Below are 20,088 nucleotides of genomic sequence, written 5' to 3' on the forward strand. Positions count from 1 at the left end.
CCAAGGGATCACAGTTCAGACGTGATGAATCTCAGCTCAACTTCCCGGCAGCTGCTGCAGAGCAGAGGCCTACACTCCTGGCTGCTGCCAATCACAGGGACAACTAAGACGGACAGGACAGTCAGCACTGCCTGTAGAGTCACAATAGAGTCCCACTGTTCTGCCACTCTGGCCTTACAGACAGGAAGAGACATTTTTAGTGGGGTGCTTGTACCAAATACAGACCAGTCCTCGGGGACAAACACCTCAATTATCAGTCTGCTGATCATCTTCTATACAACGTTCAGTCGTGTGCTAATCAGAGAGGTCCGACAGTTCCAGAGACATGTCCAAGCCTTTGAGACACTTTCTCTTTTTTAATTTTTATTTATTTATCATGTTTACCTGCCTGTATGTACGCCTGCAGACAAGAAGAGGGCGCCAGATCTCATTACAGATAGGTGAGAGCCACCATGTAGTGGCTGGGAATTGAACTCAGGACCTCTGGAAGAGCAGCCAGTGCTCTTAACCATGGAGCCATCTCTCCAGCCCCCACTTTCTCTTCTTAAGGTCTCCCCATTGACGTACGTTATAGGGGCTCACAGGCAACAGCTGAAGAAAGATTTGAAGTGTGTGAAAACAGCCTTTTCCATGTGGAATTTCCCAAAAACCTGAAGATATCTGACAGAGAGTTTGAGAATGAGAATGGTGAACTTTCGCCCGTGTTTCTTGTGGCTCAGAAAAAGAACCAGGACCCTGCCACCTCAGCATTCAAGAGGTTGGGGAAGCAGGATCAGGAGTTTGAGGTCAGTCCGGGATACACAGCGAGACCCTTTCTCATCAAACAAACAGAAACACCACGGGGCTAAAGATGCGAACCAGTGGCAGAGCACCTGCCTACCAGAATGAGACTCTGGGTTTGCTATCCGCCAACTGTAAAAAGGCGGGAGAGGGTGGGGGGGAGAGGACCGGGGGATGGGGGGGGGGGGGGCAGGGGAAGACACTCCACAGGGGTTAGCCCAAAATCACAGGGCTGAGCTGAGTCATGGCTCGGCTTCTCTTTTGCTATGTTCGAGTTTATCGCTGCTGCTTTTGGTTTCTGAAAAGGGCTCTAGTGTAGCCCAGGCTGGACTCAGACTTGCTAACAGTGGACGGTGGCCCTGGCCTCCTGATTCTCCTGCCTTCACTTCCAGCCACACAATACTACTCCCAGCCCTTATAGCTATTCTTCCAAAGCTCCTACAGATCCTGACATGCAGCCGCACAAGAGAACAACTGCCACAGATTTTATTTTATTTTAGTTTAGTTTAGTTTTTCGAGACAGGGTTTCTCTGTGGCTGTGGAGCCTATCCTGGAACTAGCTCTGTAGACCAGGCTGGTCTCGAACTCACAGAGATCCGCCTGCCTCTGCCTCCCGAGTGCTGGGATTAAAGGCGTGCGCCACCACCGCCCGGCCTGGCACAGGTTTTAAAAGAGAAAAATAAAACTTTTAAAAAGCTTTTCAAACAGAAATATATCTGTTTTATTAGCCATAAAGAAAAATATCTTTCAATTCAAATTATAATTATTACATGATACGCAGATTCAGAAAACACAGATTTTATACTGTAGTGTGTTCAATAAGGAGACTAAAAAATACAAAATGAAGGTGTTTCCCCTTCCACCCTATTCTCTACATTTACATTGAAACGTGATGTATATTTTGTAACACTGAAGTTATGGCTTTTCTAAATTGGTGCTTTTTATTATGATTATTAATATAGCAAATTTGAGAGAACAGGATCAAACACTTCCCCCTGCTTTTTTAGCCCATTATCTCCTGTATCGCTAAGGTGGCAGACAATACTATAGAAATTAATGCTGGGTATAAAGACCAGGTACGATTTAAATGTTTTTCATAATCTTCACAAGTCTTTCAGCATCATATAACAAAAGCTCAATTGCACACACACACACACGCACGCACACATCTTATAAAAACAAGAGCGAGGAAGTGCGTTCTTTGCTGCAGAGACGGTGTTGGCACTATGAAGACGCCTGGATTCCCCTATCAGGGTACTCTTCCACGTCAGAGAAGAACATCAGCTCTGGAGAAGAAAATGAACATACCACACTTTAAACACTTTCCCAGTCTTCAAAAAAGAGTCTTGCGGCTTAATAAATACTGATTTGTGCGTGGTAACGCAGAGTCCTCATGTATGAATTCTTTAGGGAGGCTTCTCTTATCTAAATGCTAAGCTGGCAGCAAGTGGACACGTTTTATATTTTTAGAAGTTCAAGTTTTAAATTCATTATAAACATCTTAAAAATATAATACAATATAGACAACGAAACACATCTTACCAAGAAAATTAAGTCACCTAGGCAGTCCAGGATCACTGAAGATGATCTAAGTCTATCAGGTAATTTAAGACGCAGGGGAGGAGGATTCAGAGCTAATGTTGGGTGTCTACTAAAATACCTCGAATATGTGATCCCATTTCATCTCCAAGAGACTCAATAAGCTGGGTATTCCCCTCATTTTGTTTTTGCTTTTTAAGTTTACCATCCTTCAAAGACAGCAGCCTCTAAAATTCTTGCTGTGCACCATGCACACTGTAACCGAGACAGAACCTGCACAAGCCGGCCAGATGCGGCATCAGTCTCAGCAACACCGGAGCGCAGGGAGTTCGCATTTTCATGACTGAACTAGTGAACAGTGTTTCACACAGAAACATATTATTAAAATGTCAAGAAATAGAGAAAAATTAAACCTTGAAATACAAAAATAAAACTCCTTTGACATAAACCATTAGATACAAAAATTCTTCGAATGAACAAAAAACATACCTCGTGAGAAAAAAAAACAGCAAAGTACACTGAGTGCAATGTCATTGTGTATCAACACGTGTGTAGTGTACACATGTTCACGAGTGTGTGCATGTTGAGGTGCACACACATGCAGAAGCTGGCAGAGGATGTCAGCATCTTCCCCTGCTGCTCTCCCCTCACTGGAGCTCATCAGTTTGGTTAGGTGGCAGACATGAGGTAACCACGGTGCTCACGTACGAACGGATGGCAATGGGGAGGCCCTGTCAAGCAGCACAGTGTCCAGCAAAGCGCCAAGTGTTCCTGGAGCTTTTGCTGACGATCAGCTGTCTGCTAAGGGGAGCTCCCCTGTGGGTGTTCCGAAAAGAGTCACGGGTCTAGAGATTGGTGACTTCACTGGGCACTGGGCACACTGAGGGTAAAATAAGAACGAAACAAGACTCTGAGCCAACGACTCGCTTGTGCGTGACAGAGGCGATACTAACGAGCGTGACGTCATCAAGTGAAGAAGGCTGAGCAGGACCCGAGCGCTCCGAGAAGGCACACGGGCCGCATGCGCAGAAGGCTGAGGCCCCTCACTAAGTGTTCCCAGGCTCCAGCCCTCTAGGCCCTCCTCCCTGTTTGCTCCACCATCCTGAGTCCTTGTCATTTTCATTGTCCTTCTAAACATTTTATTTTAAATGTCTTTGTTATTAAAGCATTATTGGAAGACTTCTAAGATGAGGAAAGAAATTTCAGAATACTTCTATCTTTGTATTTTAATACCTTCACTAAGATCCATGGCTGGTCTGTGAGACAAAAAGAGCCAGGATAACCCAACCAGAAGGGCCACTACCAGGTTCACGATGATCCACGGCACAAGAATCTGCTCCTCGGTTTCTGCTGCCCTGGGGAAAAGAGAGGCTCATCAGAAACGCCTTCCTTTTTGCTCGCACGTCCAAATGTAATGATTTTATGAACTTCTAAAAAGTGCCCTCTCATAGAGAGATCCCAAGTGTGAAATAAAGTCTGAGTCTCCTAAAACAGACAGAAAAAAGACCTTAGAACACGTCTGAAGAGTCTAAAGAGCTCTCTGTAGATTAGCAGAGATGAAAAGTTGGATTCCCCTCAAGTCCTGACTATTTCCCCTACAACACCATGGCAATCTCCCCCACTTGACCATCCTCTCCTTCTGTCTTAGCCCACCACACCCACGCTCTCAGAATAGACTGGGATTCCAGCACCCTGCCACCCCCGCAGCTGGCTGCTCATCTGAAGATGCTGGCTCCCCCGTATTCTCTTCCTAGAGCAACTTGCTCAGTTCTTGGCCTCTATTCTGGCCACCCAGTGTCCACCACTGCTCTGTGGTCTTGAGGGCTCCGTCAGGGGTAAAGGCACAGGGCACCTCCAACCCACTACACGATGGCTCACAGAGTTAAACATACTTCTGAAAAGAACACGGTTCCTTTAAAACTGCAGGTGAGCTGGGTGTGGTGGCTCTGCCTGTGATCACGGCACTTAGGAGGCACAGGCAGTATGATCAGGAGCTTGCAGTTGGCCTCAGCCGAAGAAAGAATTTGAAGCTAACTTGGGCTACTTGATACTACATATCAAGAGAGACAAAAGTAAGGCTATAAAAAGGTCATTATTCACTGGCCAACAAAACGGGCATTTTCTTCTCGTGGTTTTATTACAAATAGAAACATGGCCTGGTTGTGATCTATGTATGAAAATGTGGAGAAGTACCATAGCAACTGGTAACACCTGTGTGATTCTTACCAGAGGCTCCCGTTAACAGGCGGCGTGTACAGGTGGATCCTGTCACTTGTCATCTGCTGACTCAGAGACAGTACTAGAGCAGCAAAGTACACTGGGAAGAAAAACAAAGGCCAAATCACAGCAGTTTTACTTCCTGTTGACACGGGTGTACAGGCTCTTTACGGTCAGAGTAACCCACGCTTGGGTGACAGACTGCACAGAAGAAGTTCACTTCAACAGGAAGCTTTCTCTTACTGGGCACGGACATGGCACAGAGTGTAACAGGTGAACACTGCTTTATCACTACAGCTGGCAAGAAGGAGCCTAGAATATCTAAGAATTTAGATGACTTGCTCCAGCCACTCAGACTAACTAATACAATTCTTGTAACCCAGAACAAATGTATCACAGATTGCCAGAAACGCAAAGGCCACGCCAACTGTGTCTGCCCAACGACAAGTGGAAAGAACAGGAGCCAGATAACTATGAAGGCCAACACAGCGAACTTTGTTATTTTTGGTGCAGGGAATGAACCCCAGGACCTCACACATAAATTCAACTTCTGAAAATAACTGAAAAACACTTGGAAGCCAGGCATGGTGGTGCATGCTCGCAAATCCCAGCACTCCAGGGAGAGCAAAGAGGACGAGGGGCTCACGGCAATCCTCAACCGCACAGGGAATCCAAGGCCAGCCTGAGCTACATGAGAGAGCCTGCCTCAAAGAAAAAGAAAAGTTCTATCAAAGTTACTCCTATGTTTTAAATTACAATTTCCCTGACTTATAAGTAATGATTCATACAAAGAAATAATATTAAACGTCTGTAAAATACTTTTCTTGATTCAGAACGACAGTAAGAATCCTCAGTTATGACAGTCATCAAGGCAAACTATTACTTACAGAAAGAAGCTAAAGCTGTGGGCTCCAGTGCCAAGAAGTTCCGGATGGCTACTGAGGTTTTCGCAAAGTCGGTCCTGGAATGGAATGAGGATGCTTGTCACTGTGCGCTGTGACTTCCTTCCTTTCCCTCCTCTAGTCGGCTGGCACCAGGCCCACGGTCACCTGCCGGTCTGCAAGTGGAAAGACTGCCTAACCTTCCTTACAAGGCCACATCAAATGTCTAATACTAAGACTATTCAGTATCAAGTCATCATGAAAAAGCAAGCTAACTCTCATCTTCAAAAATCATGAACTTCCTCCTCTTTCGGTAGATCAAGCTACTGTGCTGGTTAGATTTGTCTGCCGACATGAGCTAGAGTCAGCTGGGAAGAGGGCGCCTACTGAGAAGATGTCTCCACAGGACTGGCCTGTAGGCAAGCCGATAGGGCTATGTCTTTGATTAAGAATTGATGTAGGAGGGCCTAGCTTCCTGTGAGCGATGCCATCCCTGTGGTGGGTAGTTCTGGGTTGTAGAAAAAATCAGGCTGAGCAAGCCATGGAGGGTAAACCAGTAAGCAACATTCCTCCATGACCTCTGCTTCAGTTCATGACTCCATGTCCTGCCCTGTGAGTTCCTGCTGTGGGCTCCCCTGGAGGGTACTGAGCCATCTCTCCAGCCCTGCTGATTGCTAACAAAAAAAAAAAAAGGGGGGGGGTCGACTTGTGTTCCCCAGAGTAAGCGGTGACTGTCTAACCCTGGTACTCGTGCAGCTGACGTCACCTGCAAACAGACATAGTTGGTAACACATTCTGCTCACCATCTCTTCCTGGAGACAGGCGGGAAGGAACCATCACACGGCCTTACCTGTCAAAGGCTGACACAGTGCTCAGAGCCAGCAGCAGGTAGAGGAGGCTCTGCAACGGGTACGCCAGGGGCTTGTACTGCTGCAGGAGGTTGGAGAGGCCAGACAGCTCGTCTCCCGCCAGAACATAGATCACGACAATGTTCCACACGGCACAGCCAGCCAGGAAGCCGTGAGAAAACAGACCAATCACCCTGCACGGGAAAAGGTTTAATTATATACCAATCCCTAAAATAAAAAGGTAGAGAATATTTTAAAATCTCTTCACATAAAATACGATTCAACATACATTGAAAAAGAGCAAGTGGACTGTCTATAAAAATAAACCTATAAATCTATTTATTTACCATTATAAATTGTCAATTTTGTTTAAAGTACGGAACAGCAGAGACCTTTCTCTTCTGTTTTAAATGATGAAATCCAATTCACATATGCTTAACGAATGTCAACAAACAGCGTCACCTGAAAGCTCGGTACACTGAGAGGGCCACATCCCGAGTGGTCCAGGACGGCTTCACGTCCATCGACACGTCTATGTTTTCTGTGGTCTTTATCAGCTCCGAACGGTCTGCCGCGTGAAACCTCCCTGGAGGGTAGAGCAGAAAAGACACGATCGCCAGCGTGACGGGGCGTGCCCGCCATCCGGGCACTGGGGAGGCACTGGCAGCAGGCTCACGAGTTCCGGGTCATGGGGCTGCATGAGCCTCTGTCTCAGGAACCACCGAGGGCTGCAGAGATGGCTCCACGGTCACGAACGTTCTTCCTGGGGACCTCTGTTCAGACCCCAGCTGCAACTCCAGTTCCAGAGGGAGCTGGCACCTCTGGCCTCCACAGGGGTTTGCACACGCATCTACACACCCACACACAGAGTCATGCACAAACACATATAAATAATTGAAATAAAATAAGAGGGAAATAAAGGGACCCGGAAGACGGCTATTGAGGTAAGGGTGCTGCCTCGCATCAGCCGACGTCCTAAGCTTGGTCCCTCGACCAACACAGAGGGCAGAATTGAATCCCCAGAGCTGTCCTCGGACCTCACACGCATGTCACTCATATGTACCAAACAAGCACACAAGCGTAAGAAAACTAACAGGAGGGTAGAACTAAGACTGAACTGTTGTTGTTAAATCTAAAAGTTCGCCTTGGATGTAAGTAATTTTTTTTCTTTCACCTTTGGCTGCTTAGACATGCAATTTCCTCATCTTTAAAAAAATAAATAATGCAATGCCAAAAAGTTTTGTTCTCAAGCCAAAGTTGATGTTAAAATAACAGTTTTAGGAATCAACAGTATTTAATGAAATACATCAATAAACTTTCAACTCAGAATTAAACTTAAAAGTCCTTAGCATGACAGTCTATAGAAGTAATTTAGAGACTTTAGGAATATTAAAATTAAAACGTTGGGGACTAGAGAGATGGCTCAGTGGTTAAGAGTTCTGGCTGCTCTTACAGAGGACCTGGGTTCAGTTCCCAGCACCCACATGATGGCTGGTAACCACCCACAGCTCCAGTTCCAAGGATTAGATGTCCTCTTCTGACCTTTGTAGGCACAAGACACACATGTGGTACACAGGCAAAACACTCACACACATAAAAGAAAAAAATTTCCAAAAATAAGTAATTTTTTTAAAATTAAAATGTTTACACTATCAAGGCAAGTGGTTATTTGAAAAATTCTTTAAAATTCTTGGGAAAAGATGCTGGAGAGTGCACAGTCTTCTGTATCCACAGAAAAGATGTCGGAGAGTGTGCACAGTCTTCTGTATCCACAGGAAAGATGCTGGGGTGTGCACAGCTTCTGTATCCACAGGAAAGATGCTGGAGAGTGTGCACAGTCTTCTGTATCCACAGGAAAGATGGTGGAGAGTGTGCACAGTCTTCTGTATCCACAGGAAAGATGGTGGAGAGTGTGCACAGTCTTCTGTATCCACAGGAAAGATGTCAGAGAGTGTGCACAGTCTTCTGTATCCACAGGAAAGATGATGGAGAGTGTGCACAGTCTTCTGTATCCACAGGAAAGATGTCGGAGAGTGTGCACAGTCTTCTGTATCCACAAGAAAGATGTCGGAGAGTGTGCACAGCTTCTGTATCCACAGGAAAGATGCTGGGGTGTGCACAGCTTCTGTATCCACAGGAAAGATGATGGAGAGTGTGCACAGTCTTCTGTATCCACAGGAAAGATGCTGGAGAGTGTGCACAGTCTTCTGTATCCACAGGAAAGATGATGGAGAGTGTGCACAGTCTTCTGTATCCACAGGAAAGATGCTGGAGAGTGTGCACAGTCTTCTGTATCCACAGGAAAGATGCTGGAGAGTGTGCACAGTCTTCTGTATCCACAGGAAAGATGCTGGAGAGTGTGCACAGTCTTCTGTATCCACAGGAAAGATGCTGGAGAGTGTGCACAGTCTTCTGTATCCACAGGAAAGATGTGGGATATTCCATAAGGTTCTCCTGAGACTCAGGAGTGGGACTTCACACTTGCACTGCTTGGGAGGGTTCTTCTAGATGCAACAATCCAGAACTGATCTCAGGAAGCAGGCAATATTCCACCTCAATTATCCTCACAAAACCCATTGCTCAGATGTTTTGAAGAATGAAAGAATAATTCATTTTCTCAAAAAAAAAAAATACTGAATAGCCAACAGAACCCCTCGTGCCTTTTGATCAGTTACTCAAATAGGGAAGTTTTTAGACTAAACGAAATAAGAATAAAATTTCTGGGTAATACTGCTAGAAAAAAGAGGGGAGGGAATGGCCCAGTTGGTAAAATTCTTGCCTTGCAAAGACAAGGATCTGCCTTTGACCCCGAGAGCCTACCTAAAATTGCAAGACATGTTGGCCATGCTTGGAACCCCAACATCCAGAAGCAGAGACAAGACAATCTCTAGGGCCTGAGGGCCAACTAGTCTAGTCTGGTGAGCACCAGCCCAAAGAGAGATCCTGCTTGTTTATTTATTTATTTATTTAAAATATTTATTTATTTATTTATTTATTTATTATGGATACTGTGTTCTGCCCACATACATGCCTGCAGGCCAGAAGAGGGCACCAGATCTCATTATAGATGGTTGTGAGCCACCGTGTCGTTGCTGGGAATTGAACTCAGGACCTTTGGAAGAGGAGGCAGTACTCTTAACCTCTGAGCCATCTCTCCAGCCTGGGAAAACAGTTTAATAACAGTTTTGTGTGTCAATTTTTGTTCATATTTTTAAATATTTCCTTCATTCAGGTCATCGGAACTATACTTACTTACCAGGTTAAAGATATCCTTCTACGATATTTAGAGCAACTGTATTCTAAAATGAGAAATTACTTACGGCTTTTTTCCACAAATACTTTGCCGACAGGCTGGCTGACACCAGTGGGTGCCGTGAACCGAGAATGCTGTTCTAGCGTACGTTGCTCATCCGTAATTATGTCTTCCTCTTCCACGCCTAGCTCATTAGCATACTGTAGTTCTGCTGGCTGGGTTTTCCTGAAATCAGGGGAAGTCTTTGAAAAAATAGATCATCCCTAAAGAAAGACCCACATTAAAAATTACCATGGAAATAATGAAAAGAGTCCTAACTCATGAGCATGAAAATATGCTGTTAACCCAAACACATCTGTATGGACGCAAACTGCCCGTATTTCTGCAGACCTCGATTTTCTCACTGAGAAAATGGTCACTGGCTGGACTCCACTTCTCCTGGCCTAAAGTTATAAAATTCTTAATGTAACCGAAAATTGTTCGCAGAGTCGTTTTTAAGTACAAGCATCAATGTTTTATAACTTCTAGGTATTATTATAAAGTATACTCTTATATTCTATATGAGACTTAACTTCCTTTATTAAAACACAATAGTTACGCTTATTGCAAATAGTTCAAACTCTATTAACATGAAGAACAAATCACAGCAGCTCATCTTCAATGACTAATCTTTATCTCGCTTTTTGCAACATACATGGAAATACTTTCTTTGTTTTTAAGCTTTTTTTAAGAGACGACTCCTTAGGCTATGCCCATACACTGCTCTCTGGCTAGTGTTCTATTCCTAACTCGTATCTCTGTAACACGACTTATCCGGACACACACAAATACGGTGTTCTCCAGCACCACCTCCTCGAGAGAGCCACAAGGACGAGTAAACTATTACTTTGCCTTCCTCCGCGGTTTGGGAAGAACGGCCTCCGCAGGCGGCTCCATCTCGATGCCATTTTCATTCCGCAGTAAAGATGGACTGGATGGCTTCTCACTGAAGGACGTCTCCAACTCTGAAAATGGGATGCGTCACATGACCACAACGTAAAGACAGAAACAACACACGGCCTCCTGACCCTCGTAAGACTGTCAGTGGCACCAATTCTTTTCTACTAAAGCCAGTGCTAGTGTTTGAGACGGAGTCTCATTACGTAGGCCAGATTCATCTTCAACTGTCTGCACGGCCAACATATGCAGCTAGGATTAGATTTCTCAATGTTTCTCCCATATTTGTGGATATTAAATCTTGAAATTAGAGTATAGAGGTGTAAAATGTTTTGAATGAAAAACTTAGCCAGGTGTGGTGGTCATGCTTTTAATTTCAGCACTCAGAGGGCACACACAGGCCAGTCTCTGTGAATCTGAGACCAGCTTGGACAACATGTAAACCCCAGGCTGGCCAGGGTTACAAAGTAAGACCCTGTCTCAAACAACTAATCCCATGTCTCTCTGCTCCAGACTCTCTCTATGCAATCAGCGCCTGCGGTCCTCCAGGAGCACAGCAATGAACTAGCCAGGGAAGGCACTCCTATTAAGTTCTCCCCAGGGGCTAACCTGTGTCTGCAGGGCTAGCCTCGGATTTACTCCACTTCGTTAAGTCGGTCCACTGCCTCTTCTAATAAAGGAATACGCATTCTTAGATGAGAAACGGGAAAATCATGTTTCATTCTTTTTTTTTTTAATCTAATCACTGATAGCACTGGCAACTTTCCCCATTTTCACTGTGCATGTGTGTGCTTAGACCTATGTTCTGGGTTGAATTATGCTCCAGAAACACACATGTAACTTTTGTAAATAGAGTATTTGCATATTTAGACAAGTTAAGTCGAGGTCATGCTGGGTGAGGATGAACCCTAAATCCGATGACTAGTGTCTTGCATGAAGAGAGTCATGGAAACAGTGTAATGAAATAACGTGAGACAGGACAGGGACTGGCATGATGCTCCCACCGTCAACAGATGCTGAAGAGCATCAACAATCCTAGGGAAGGAGTCGGAGCTTCCTCTGGGCCACCAGCACACAAATAACGACGTGGAGACTGATTATTAATTATGAAAGCTTGGCCTTCAGCTTAGACTTGTTCCCAACTGGTTCTTATAGCTTAAATTAATCTGTTTGTGTTAATCTACGTTCTGCCATGTGGTTACTGCCTTGGTACTAAATGCTTTCTTCATCAGAGGCCTCTCTTCTTCCTCACTCTCCCCACAAGTCCCTCCTAACCTCTCCTCCTACCTATTGGCCATTCGGCTCTTTATTAAACCAATCAGAAGGCACTTTGACAAAGACACATCTTCACCGTGTACAAAAGATTACCCCACAGCTTTTCCCCCTTTTGTCTAAACAAAATGGAAAGGGTTTAACTCTAACACTGTAAAAGTATGCACAATAAGAACAGCTACCAGGTAAGAATTACGTTCACACTGTCCAGTCCATCTGTACTTGGCATATTCAGAGAAAACATTCTCTTATCTATCCTATCTTGATGAATCCAAGTTTTATACCTAAACCATTTTTTGTCACAATTTGGAGAAATGTAAAGCTAATATCCTTTCATTATATCAATTATTACAGCTGATTCTACTTAGACATCTAAACTGACTGAGGCAATTTATGCTTCTACTACTATACCTGTCCCATTAACACTAGATTTATTTTATTTTCATATTGTGGTCTTTTTTTTTGAGACAAGATCTTGCTTTGTAGCTTAGGTTAGCCTGGAGCTCATTATGTAGCTGGCCTATTCCTTGAAATCCTCCTGCCTCACTCAGCCTTGTGAGTGCTGGGATTACAGGTATGTATGATGCTCAGCTCAACACTAGATTTTCTAATTTAAAAAGCAAATAGCATTGCCGTCTTGATGTGCATGCATACACACATGCACACGTGTGTGTGCGCGCGCACTCAGCGTATTTTTGTTTACACAGAGAGCACTGCCTGAGTTACAGATACTCCATAAATGGTAGCTGTTGTGCTACGGAATACCTGTGCACTGTGTGAAGATGTGCTGCTGTGATTGGTGTCATAAAAGGCTGACTGGCCAACAGCTAGGCAGGAGAGATAGGTGGGACTCCTGGCAGAAGAGCGGAAGGGGAGATGCCATCGGGAGGTAGAATGAGTTGGACACACATCACGTGGTAGGGTGTAGATCAATAAAATTATGGTTAATTTAAGTTACAAGAGCTAGGGGACAAGCCTAAGCTAAGGCCAAGCTTTCATAATTAACAAGACTACATGTAATGATCTGCAGATGGCGATCCCAACAGCCCTATGCTGTTTCTTACTTAGATTACTGTTAATACAGAATTTGTCCTACTAATCTGAAATGTCCACTTCACTTACTAAGTTCTTGCATGCACTGAGATCTGAGCTTTCTCTTTTATGTCTGAATTTTTTACTTCTTCTCTCATATACTCCATGACCAAAGAGGCCTGAAAAGAATCCTGAAGTCACCGGAGCTGAAGTGGCGGTTATTTTAACTAAGGGAGCGAGAACCCACCTACGGGAACCCGAATACGGGAACAAAGCTCTAAATCACAACTCTGCCACAGTCTAACCAGGGTTTCCTCACGTACCAGGAGGCGGCCTGATCTTCTTCTGTCTCCTCGGAACAGGAGCCTCTGGGTGTCCCTTGAGCTCCGCAGCTGGTGGTTCACTGCTCTCAGATCGCCTATGGGCAACGGGCTCAGCAAGGCCTTCCGAAGAAGCAGGACCTACAGGAGAAAACCGGTCATCTTGAGCAGAGACCACTGAGTTAGAAAGAAGATGGGCAAGGACACCTGCAGTGTTTTCTGTGTATCAGCACCCTCTCTTTTCTGACCTGTGCCCTGATGACTTCATGACCCCCTCTCTAACTTTGGGCTTTGTGATGGGAAAGAAATAAATGTGAGATTAGGAAAACTGGGGACGAGAGGGCCAAAAGGAAGCCCCGCAGAATGAAGAGGAGGAGGAGGAACTGCCTCACAACACTCAAAACTGTTAAAAAATGCAAACAATTGAAAACTAACAGAACAGACAATGCTCCTGACCCCCACCCTAAGAACTCTACCACCTCTACCGCTCCTGCCTTCACTAGAACGTCAGCGCGTGGTGAAGTCATCGGGAATTGTTAACTGGAGGTAGCAGGTCAATTAGCAGTTGCAACTTTTCCCCTAATGAAACCTTTTAGCAGAATTTCAATATAATTTGGGAAATTTGAATCACCCTTAACCACCTTCTCTCGCCTACTGCCATTCCCTAGAAAATAAAAATAAAAATATACCGAGAACAGGGCGAGAGCTCTTAGCCTCGCTGGCCTTTAGAGGAAGGCCAGGTGTGGCCCGAGATGCAGGGGGGTGGGAGATCATTTGCACAGCACGTGGGGGCCTGGGCTCTCCTAGAACTGGGAGAAAGTGGCTGAGGAACACGAGTGGAAGATGAGCCACTTTTCCACTCCTGGAGTCATGAATATTAAAGACTGGCATTGCCCCTTTCTGCTAGGGATTTAGAGACGGTGGCACGCCCCTGATTTATGATGGCAGCAGTAAGAGAAGCTTCCCTGAAGACACGCTAGCAGAACCCAAGCATCAACAGTACACACCCTTCCACTGCTGGCTTTAGAAATAGACTACACACACTCACACACACATACACATACACACACACACACACACTCACACACACACACATACACACACACACATACAAATACACATACTCACACACTCACACACACATAGACACACACACACTCACACACACATACACACACATACAAACACACACACACACATACACACACTCACACACACACATACACATACACACACACATACACACACACACATACAAATACACATACTCACACACACACATACACACACACTCACACACACATACACACACACACATACAAACACATACACACACACACTCACACACACATACACACACACACATACAAACACATACACACACACACACACAGGTTTTTTGACTTCTGAGAGGGGTTAAGAAAAGGGTGAAGTTTAGGGGGTCAACTAACGATGACATTGAGGTTCTAAGCCCACTGGGAAAATACTGAGTAGTGAGAACTGACAACCGAAGGTAATGGATTCTAACTGTGTCGAGTCCTGGTTACTCATAGACCATCCAGGGTCACCAGTTAAGTGACTGAGGAGGAAGGGGTCATGACCCTGCTGTTACTAAAGCCTGAAAACACAGATGATTTGACCTGCCTTCAGGGTCTTGCTCTAACACAGAATAGGAAAGTTAAGAATCCCAGGTCTCCAAACCCATTGTTGTGTTCAAAGGTCTGGAACCAAACAGAGCTTAAACATACTTATGTTACCTAGGGACAAAAGACCTGACGGGCACAGCAATACTGTAAACATCAGACAGGGGCGGCACAATAGTTTATCCTATGAAGACGCCTACTCACTCTCCAGGCTGCCCATGCTTGCCTGCCTGTCCTCAACACATCAGTCTGGTACCCGAGAACCTGGGCTCTGTAATCGGTGATGCTGATCGTGCTCAGTTCCTGGGAAAACGTGCGATCTCCCACAACACAGGACATCTTACCTAACGTGCTTTTCGCTCTGGGTTTCTTCTTCTTAGGATGGCTAGGCGGTACATCTTCTATGGAGACAGAAAGAACAGCAGCGAGAATGGCAGAACATCAGCTGGAACGGAACTTCTGATAAGGAAGACGTTCCCCTCGCTTCTCTGGGACCAGCCAGCATTTACACAAGGGGGAGGGGGGGGAGTTAAGAAATTGACAGGGCCACTTGCCACCACGCACAGCATGGGGCCAGTAGTACACTGTCCCCCAGTGCTGTCTATAACTCTGAATTAGAAAGTGGGCGCAAGAGACGTCCACCTGGTCCCATACACTGTCCAGCCCCTTGTGCTGAGGTACAGACGAGACTGGTTCTGGCCAGGAGGCTGAACAGAAGTGATTTGTGTCTGTCTGCAGCACTGAGGGGCCTGACCTTGTTGACCTCAGAGGGTTAGCAGGGTGACACCTGTTCAGTACTAGGACGGGAGTGACGTGTGTCACCTGGAAGCCCAAACACCGAAAAGGCGGCTCCCCGTCAGGGAAGAGAGCTTCACAGTAGGACCACAGGACCACGTGACAAAAGCAGCCTAGATCTCAGCACATCGTTACCAAGACAACTGCTCTGAACTTTGCATGATAGCTTTGCAATTAACCTAGTAGGGCTTTTTATTTTTAAAAAAGAACGTTTATTCTATGTATACACATGTGCATGCGTGTGTGTGTGTGTAGACACGCACACCACAGCTTATATGTAGCGGTCAGAGGACAATCTGCAGAAGTCACTTCTTTCCTTCCGCCATGTGGGTTCTGGCCACCCAACACAGGTTCTCGGGCTGGGCAGGCCCCACTAAGCCATGCTGCTGGTACCACTTTGTATTATTTCTAACAACCTTGAGAAGATACTAGGAGAATAAAAATCTTGGAGTTATCAGTGTAGCATAAACTTGCCTACCCTGACTAAAGGAAAAAGGAAAAGTACAGTCTGATATAGCTCTCAGCAAGTGAAGGGGTACACTCTGGGGGCTGCAGAGAACAATCTAAACTATATGTCTTACATAATTTTAAAACAGCAGTCACGGAAGTTTGTAACAACAAATGGTTACTGTTGTTTTATAAACTACAGATTCCGATTCAATTCTAAATAGAGCAAACCAAGGAGTCAAATATTATATTATTGTTATTATTATTATTATTATTATCAGGCACGGTTTTGCTGTTACCCAAACTGGCCTTCAACGCCTAAGCTCAAGCAGCTCTCCTCACTCAGCCTGTAAGTGGCTGGCCTATCTGTGTATGCCCACCATCCCCAGATTCAACCCCACTGAGACAGGATCTCACTCTGCAGCTCACACAGGCCTCCAATTCAGAGTCTCCCTGCCTTGGCCTTCCCAGAACTAGGACTGGCATGGGCCACCACACCCATCTCCACGCTTGTCTTAGAACACCAAGGCTTAGGAGTTGTCACATCAATAGTAAACGAACTCACCTTGAATCACACTTCATGTGGCCCCAGCCAAACGGAATCAGCAGGACAAAAGAAAGAAATAAACTTAATTATTATTGGACTGAAAACTGACTTACGTCATCACAACCTTAAAAATATGACTAGCTTTCATATACTGTCAGTTTATAAACTAGTTTATTATCTGTAAGACGCATTCTGTTTAACAGAACTGCTAAAAAAAAAAAACCTTTTGAAAACACAAATACATATTCCCTGCTATCCACTAATTAAAGGGACTAAGCAGATTAAGGACACTGCTGGTTATAATCGGCTTCAGCCCTGATGGAACTGTTCCCGAAAACACAAGGGCATCAGGAGAATTCTCGTAAAGAGGGCACGAGAACACTCGAAACAGACCCATTATTCTATCATGCTCGATTAAGGATTTCTACTACATATATCAATTATTTCTCAAGATTCAAATTTAATGTTTGCCTCCAAACTTTTAGGGAGAATTTTCCTAAAAATTCCAGGAAGGTTCTTTTCCCCTGAAGCACTGTAGTTTTTCAAATTAATTTTGCTACTTATTTTTACATCTTTAAAGTTCAATAATGAAACGACTGTAAATTATTTTTACCTCGGCACAGGTGGCAGGGCTCGTGGAGGATGCTATAGGAGTAAGGGAAAGACAAAAAAAAAAAAAAAAAAAAACAAAAAAAAAACCTCATAAATGAATCAGTAATTCTCTTCAAATCTTTTGAAACTGTTTATCAGTGAAACTTAGGAGGTGATGTGTGTGTGCATTTAGATATGATGAATAACTATCTATATGGAATAAAAAGTGCTACTTTACTTAGGGAAAGTCTCTCTGAGGTTATTTGAGCTGAGACCTGCATAATAAAGGAGCCAACATGATGGGCAACAGGGATGGAAAGTTAAGGCTTTCAAGCAATCCTGGGCTCAGAAGGCTCCAGGTAAAGATCATCAAGGCTGAAGCATAGTAACCAAGGATGGCAATGCAACGCAGACGCTGGATTAATTAGGGCTTTGCAAACCAAGGGAAGGAATATGGGTTTGCTTTTATTAAGTAGGAAGCCAACTGAGGTCTAGTGCTTTTTAAAGAGTTATCTTAAAGAGAAATAGAAAACATATTTTAGAACAGAGAAGACTGAGGTTCGGGTATAATTTACGCTGCTCTGAGTAAGAAAAAAATCATGTTTGCAAGTTCAGGGAGCATTAGTTAAGAGCCTTCTGAAGCCTTTCAAAATAGAATACCAAGCACCGGAGAGACACCTCGGCCATTAAGAGCACCTGTTGCCCTTGCAGAAGTTCAGTTCGGTTCCCAGCACCCACGGAGCAGCTCGCAGCCATCAGTAATCCCAGGAAAACGGACAGCCTCCATCTGGCTTCTTTGACAACCAGGCACACCAGTGGTGCACACAGACAGATGTGGGCAAAACATCTTTAATAAATAAATAATAAATAAATACATCTTTAACAGAACTGAAAACTAACAGGTGCCTAGCAGTCAATTTAATATCGCAAGTATCTCATGCTGCTTACAGAGGGCACGGATTCCCAAGGCTTAAATGTTGGATGCACTTGTTTTTATCCAACTTAGCAATCCATTGTGGTCGTCATCCAAACAGATTCATGAAAATGATACAAGACCAGGACACTGAAGGAGGCCCTAATGCCACCGAGCGGGACCCAGCCCACCTAGTGGTCCACGTCTCACAAGTCCCGCAGAAACGACCCATCTCGCCCATCCCGAAACCGCAACCCGACGGCCCTCACAACCAGGATGGCTCCACAGACGACGGCAGTCCGGCCGCTCAGCAGTACCTGAGCCTCGCTAACCACCTGCTTCTTCCCCATCGCGTCTCCAGGGCCCGCGGCGGAGCAGCGGGAGCAGCACCCGCCCGCGCGCCCGCCCCGCCCACCCAGGCGCAGGCGCCGAGCGCCATCGAGCTGCGCCTCCCGCCGGAGCGTCCCAGTCCCTACGCGTCATCAGGCTGCGCCTCCAGCGGACGGTTTTTGGCGCTGCCGGGTCCGCACCCGCACTGTCCCTTTTAAACTAAGCTGGAAGGGGAAGCATCGGCATTGGGCCCACGTTCCCCGGAGCGGAGGTCGGCATGGTTTGTCCGGCGGGACCAGACCCGGATTCAGACGCCCCGCCGGCGTCGTCATGGCAACGCGGAGACGCCGGGCCCGGTTGCCACCCTGCCGGGGAGCTGTCAGAGGGGAGATCGCTAAAGCTGGGGTACCGTACCGGCAGACGTGGACTGGCCAAGCCCAGATTCCCTGCCAACCTAGAGTGTAATTCATAGATGCAGTTCTGACCGTTTCTTCCATGGGAACAGCCGTAAAAACGGGTTCTTAGCAACCACAACCTGTAGCCAAATCCCGTCCTACCTTACTGTCATGCAAAAACGACTTAATTTTCCCCGCATTTGCTTTAGACACGGTGTTCACGTTAAGAAAAGGACGAGCTTTTTTAATCCTTTGATTGTCATTTTATAAAGTGGCGTGCAAGAGGAAGACGCCAGGCGACAGAGTTCACTTGGAGGGGTTTTTATTAAGGGAAAGGGAATGTAAAAAGGGGGAAGGGGAGACCTGCCCGGGACAGGAGCAACAGAAGAGGGGAGCGGGGAGACAGAGAGACAGGCGGGCAGAGGAGGACGGAGGGGAGGAAGAGAGGGGAAAGGAGGGGGGGGAGAGAGAGAGAGAGAAGTTTTTTAAAAAAAAAAACTGGTAGCATGGAGGGAAGTGTGGCTATGAAGAAGACGAACAGACGGGGGTGCAGGGAATGCCGCTGGAAGTGACAGATCTAGGGAGACCAAGAGTCCTCATTTTGGAGTTTGCTCATATACAGGCCTCCAGAACTAGTCCATTGCCCCTTACTAAATTGGGCACTGATGTGAAGAGGCTGTTTGTTCGTCCCCAGCCTCCCAGAACTGAAATAATCACACATAAACTGTATTAATTAAATCACTGCTTGGTCCATTAGCTCTGGCTTCTTATTTGCTAACTCTTACATCTTAGTTTAACCCATCTCCATTAATCTGTGCATCACCACGAGGTCGTGACCTACAAACAAAGTTTCAGCAGGTCTGTCTCTGCTGGCGGCTCCATGGCTTCTCTCTGACTCTGCCCTTCTTTCTCCCAGGATTCAGTTAGTTTTCCCTGCCTATCTCTGTTCCCATATAGCTCTGCTATAGGCCAACAGCAGATCCCTTATTAACCAATGATATTCACAGCATACAGAGGGCAATCCCACATCACACTGATTTGGAAATGACATTGTCATAGGTTCCCTTATTAGATGTGTGCATGAGCCATTCTTGCTGAGTTGGTCAACTAGGCACTTTTGTAAAACACAAACAGAAGACAAAATACCTTAAAAGTAAAATACAGTTTCAGCCATTAACTATTGTCTGATTTATTTAGAGGAAACTTTCAGAAACTAAATCTCACAAACACCATATGAAATCTGTAATTCTCACGTGAATATTGTCACATTTAGAGACTTAGCATTATTCACGTTCCTACCTTCAGCTCATATGGGGAAATGATGGAAAAACTTGACTGAGCCAAATGAA

General features: G+C 45.4%; 1 protein-coding gene across 1 annotated transcript; it reads right to left on the reverse strand.

Annotated features, from left to right (window-relative positions):
- Positions 1-1,443: 1,443 nt before the first annotated feature.
- Positions 1,444-18,428, reverse strand: LOC121444854 (transmembrane protein 237-like). The gene is made up of 13 exons (XM_041646774.1): positions 18,332-18,428; positions 17,124-17,155; positions 16,529-16,539; positions 15,066-15,122; positions 13,082-13,219; positions 10,405-10,522; positions 9,586-9,743; positions 6,728-6,851; positions 6,268-6,459; positions 5,424-5,497; positions 4,546-4,636; positions 3,553-3,674; positions 1,444-2,066 (listed from the first exon to the last, which is right to left on the reverse strand). The coding sequence occupies exons 1-13, from the start codon at positions 18,362-18,364 to the stop codon at positions 2,005-2,007; spliced, it is 1,212 nt and encodes a 403-aa protein (XP_041502708.1). The 5' UTR covers positions 18,365-18,428; the 3' UTR covers positions 1,444-2,004.
- Positions 18,429-20,088: the final 1,660 nt, after the last annotated feature.

This window comes from Microtus oregoni, unplaced genomic scaffold (genome assembly GCF_018167655.1).
Source record: "Microtus oregoni isolate MIOR12 unplaced genomic scaffold, Mior012 000144F_ref0000341, whole genome shotgun sequence".
NCBI lineage: Eukaryota > Metazoa > Chordata > Mammalia > Rodentia > Cricetidae > Microtus > Microtus oregoni.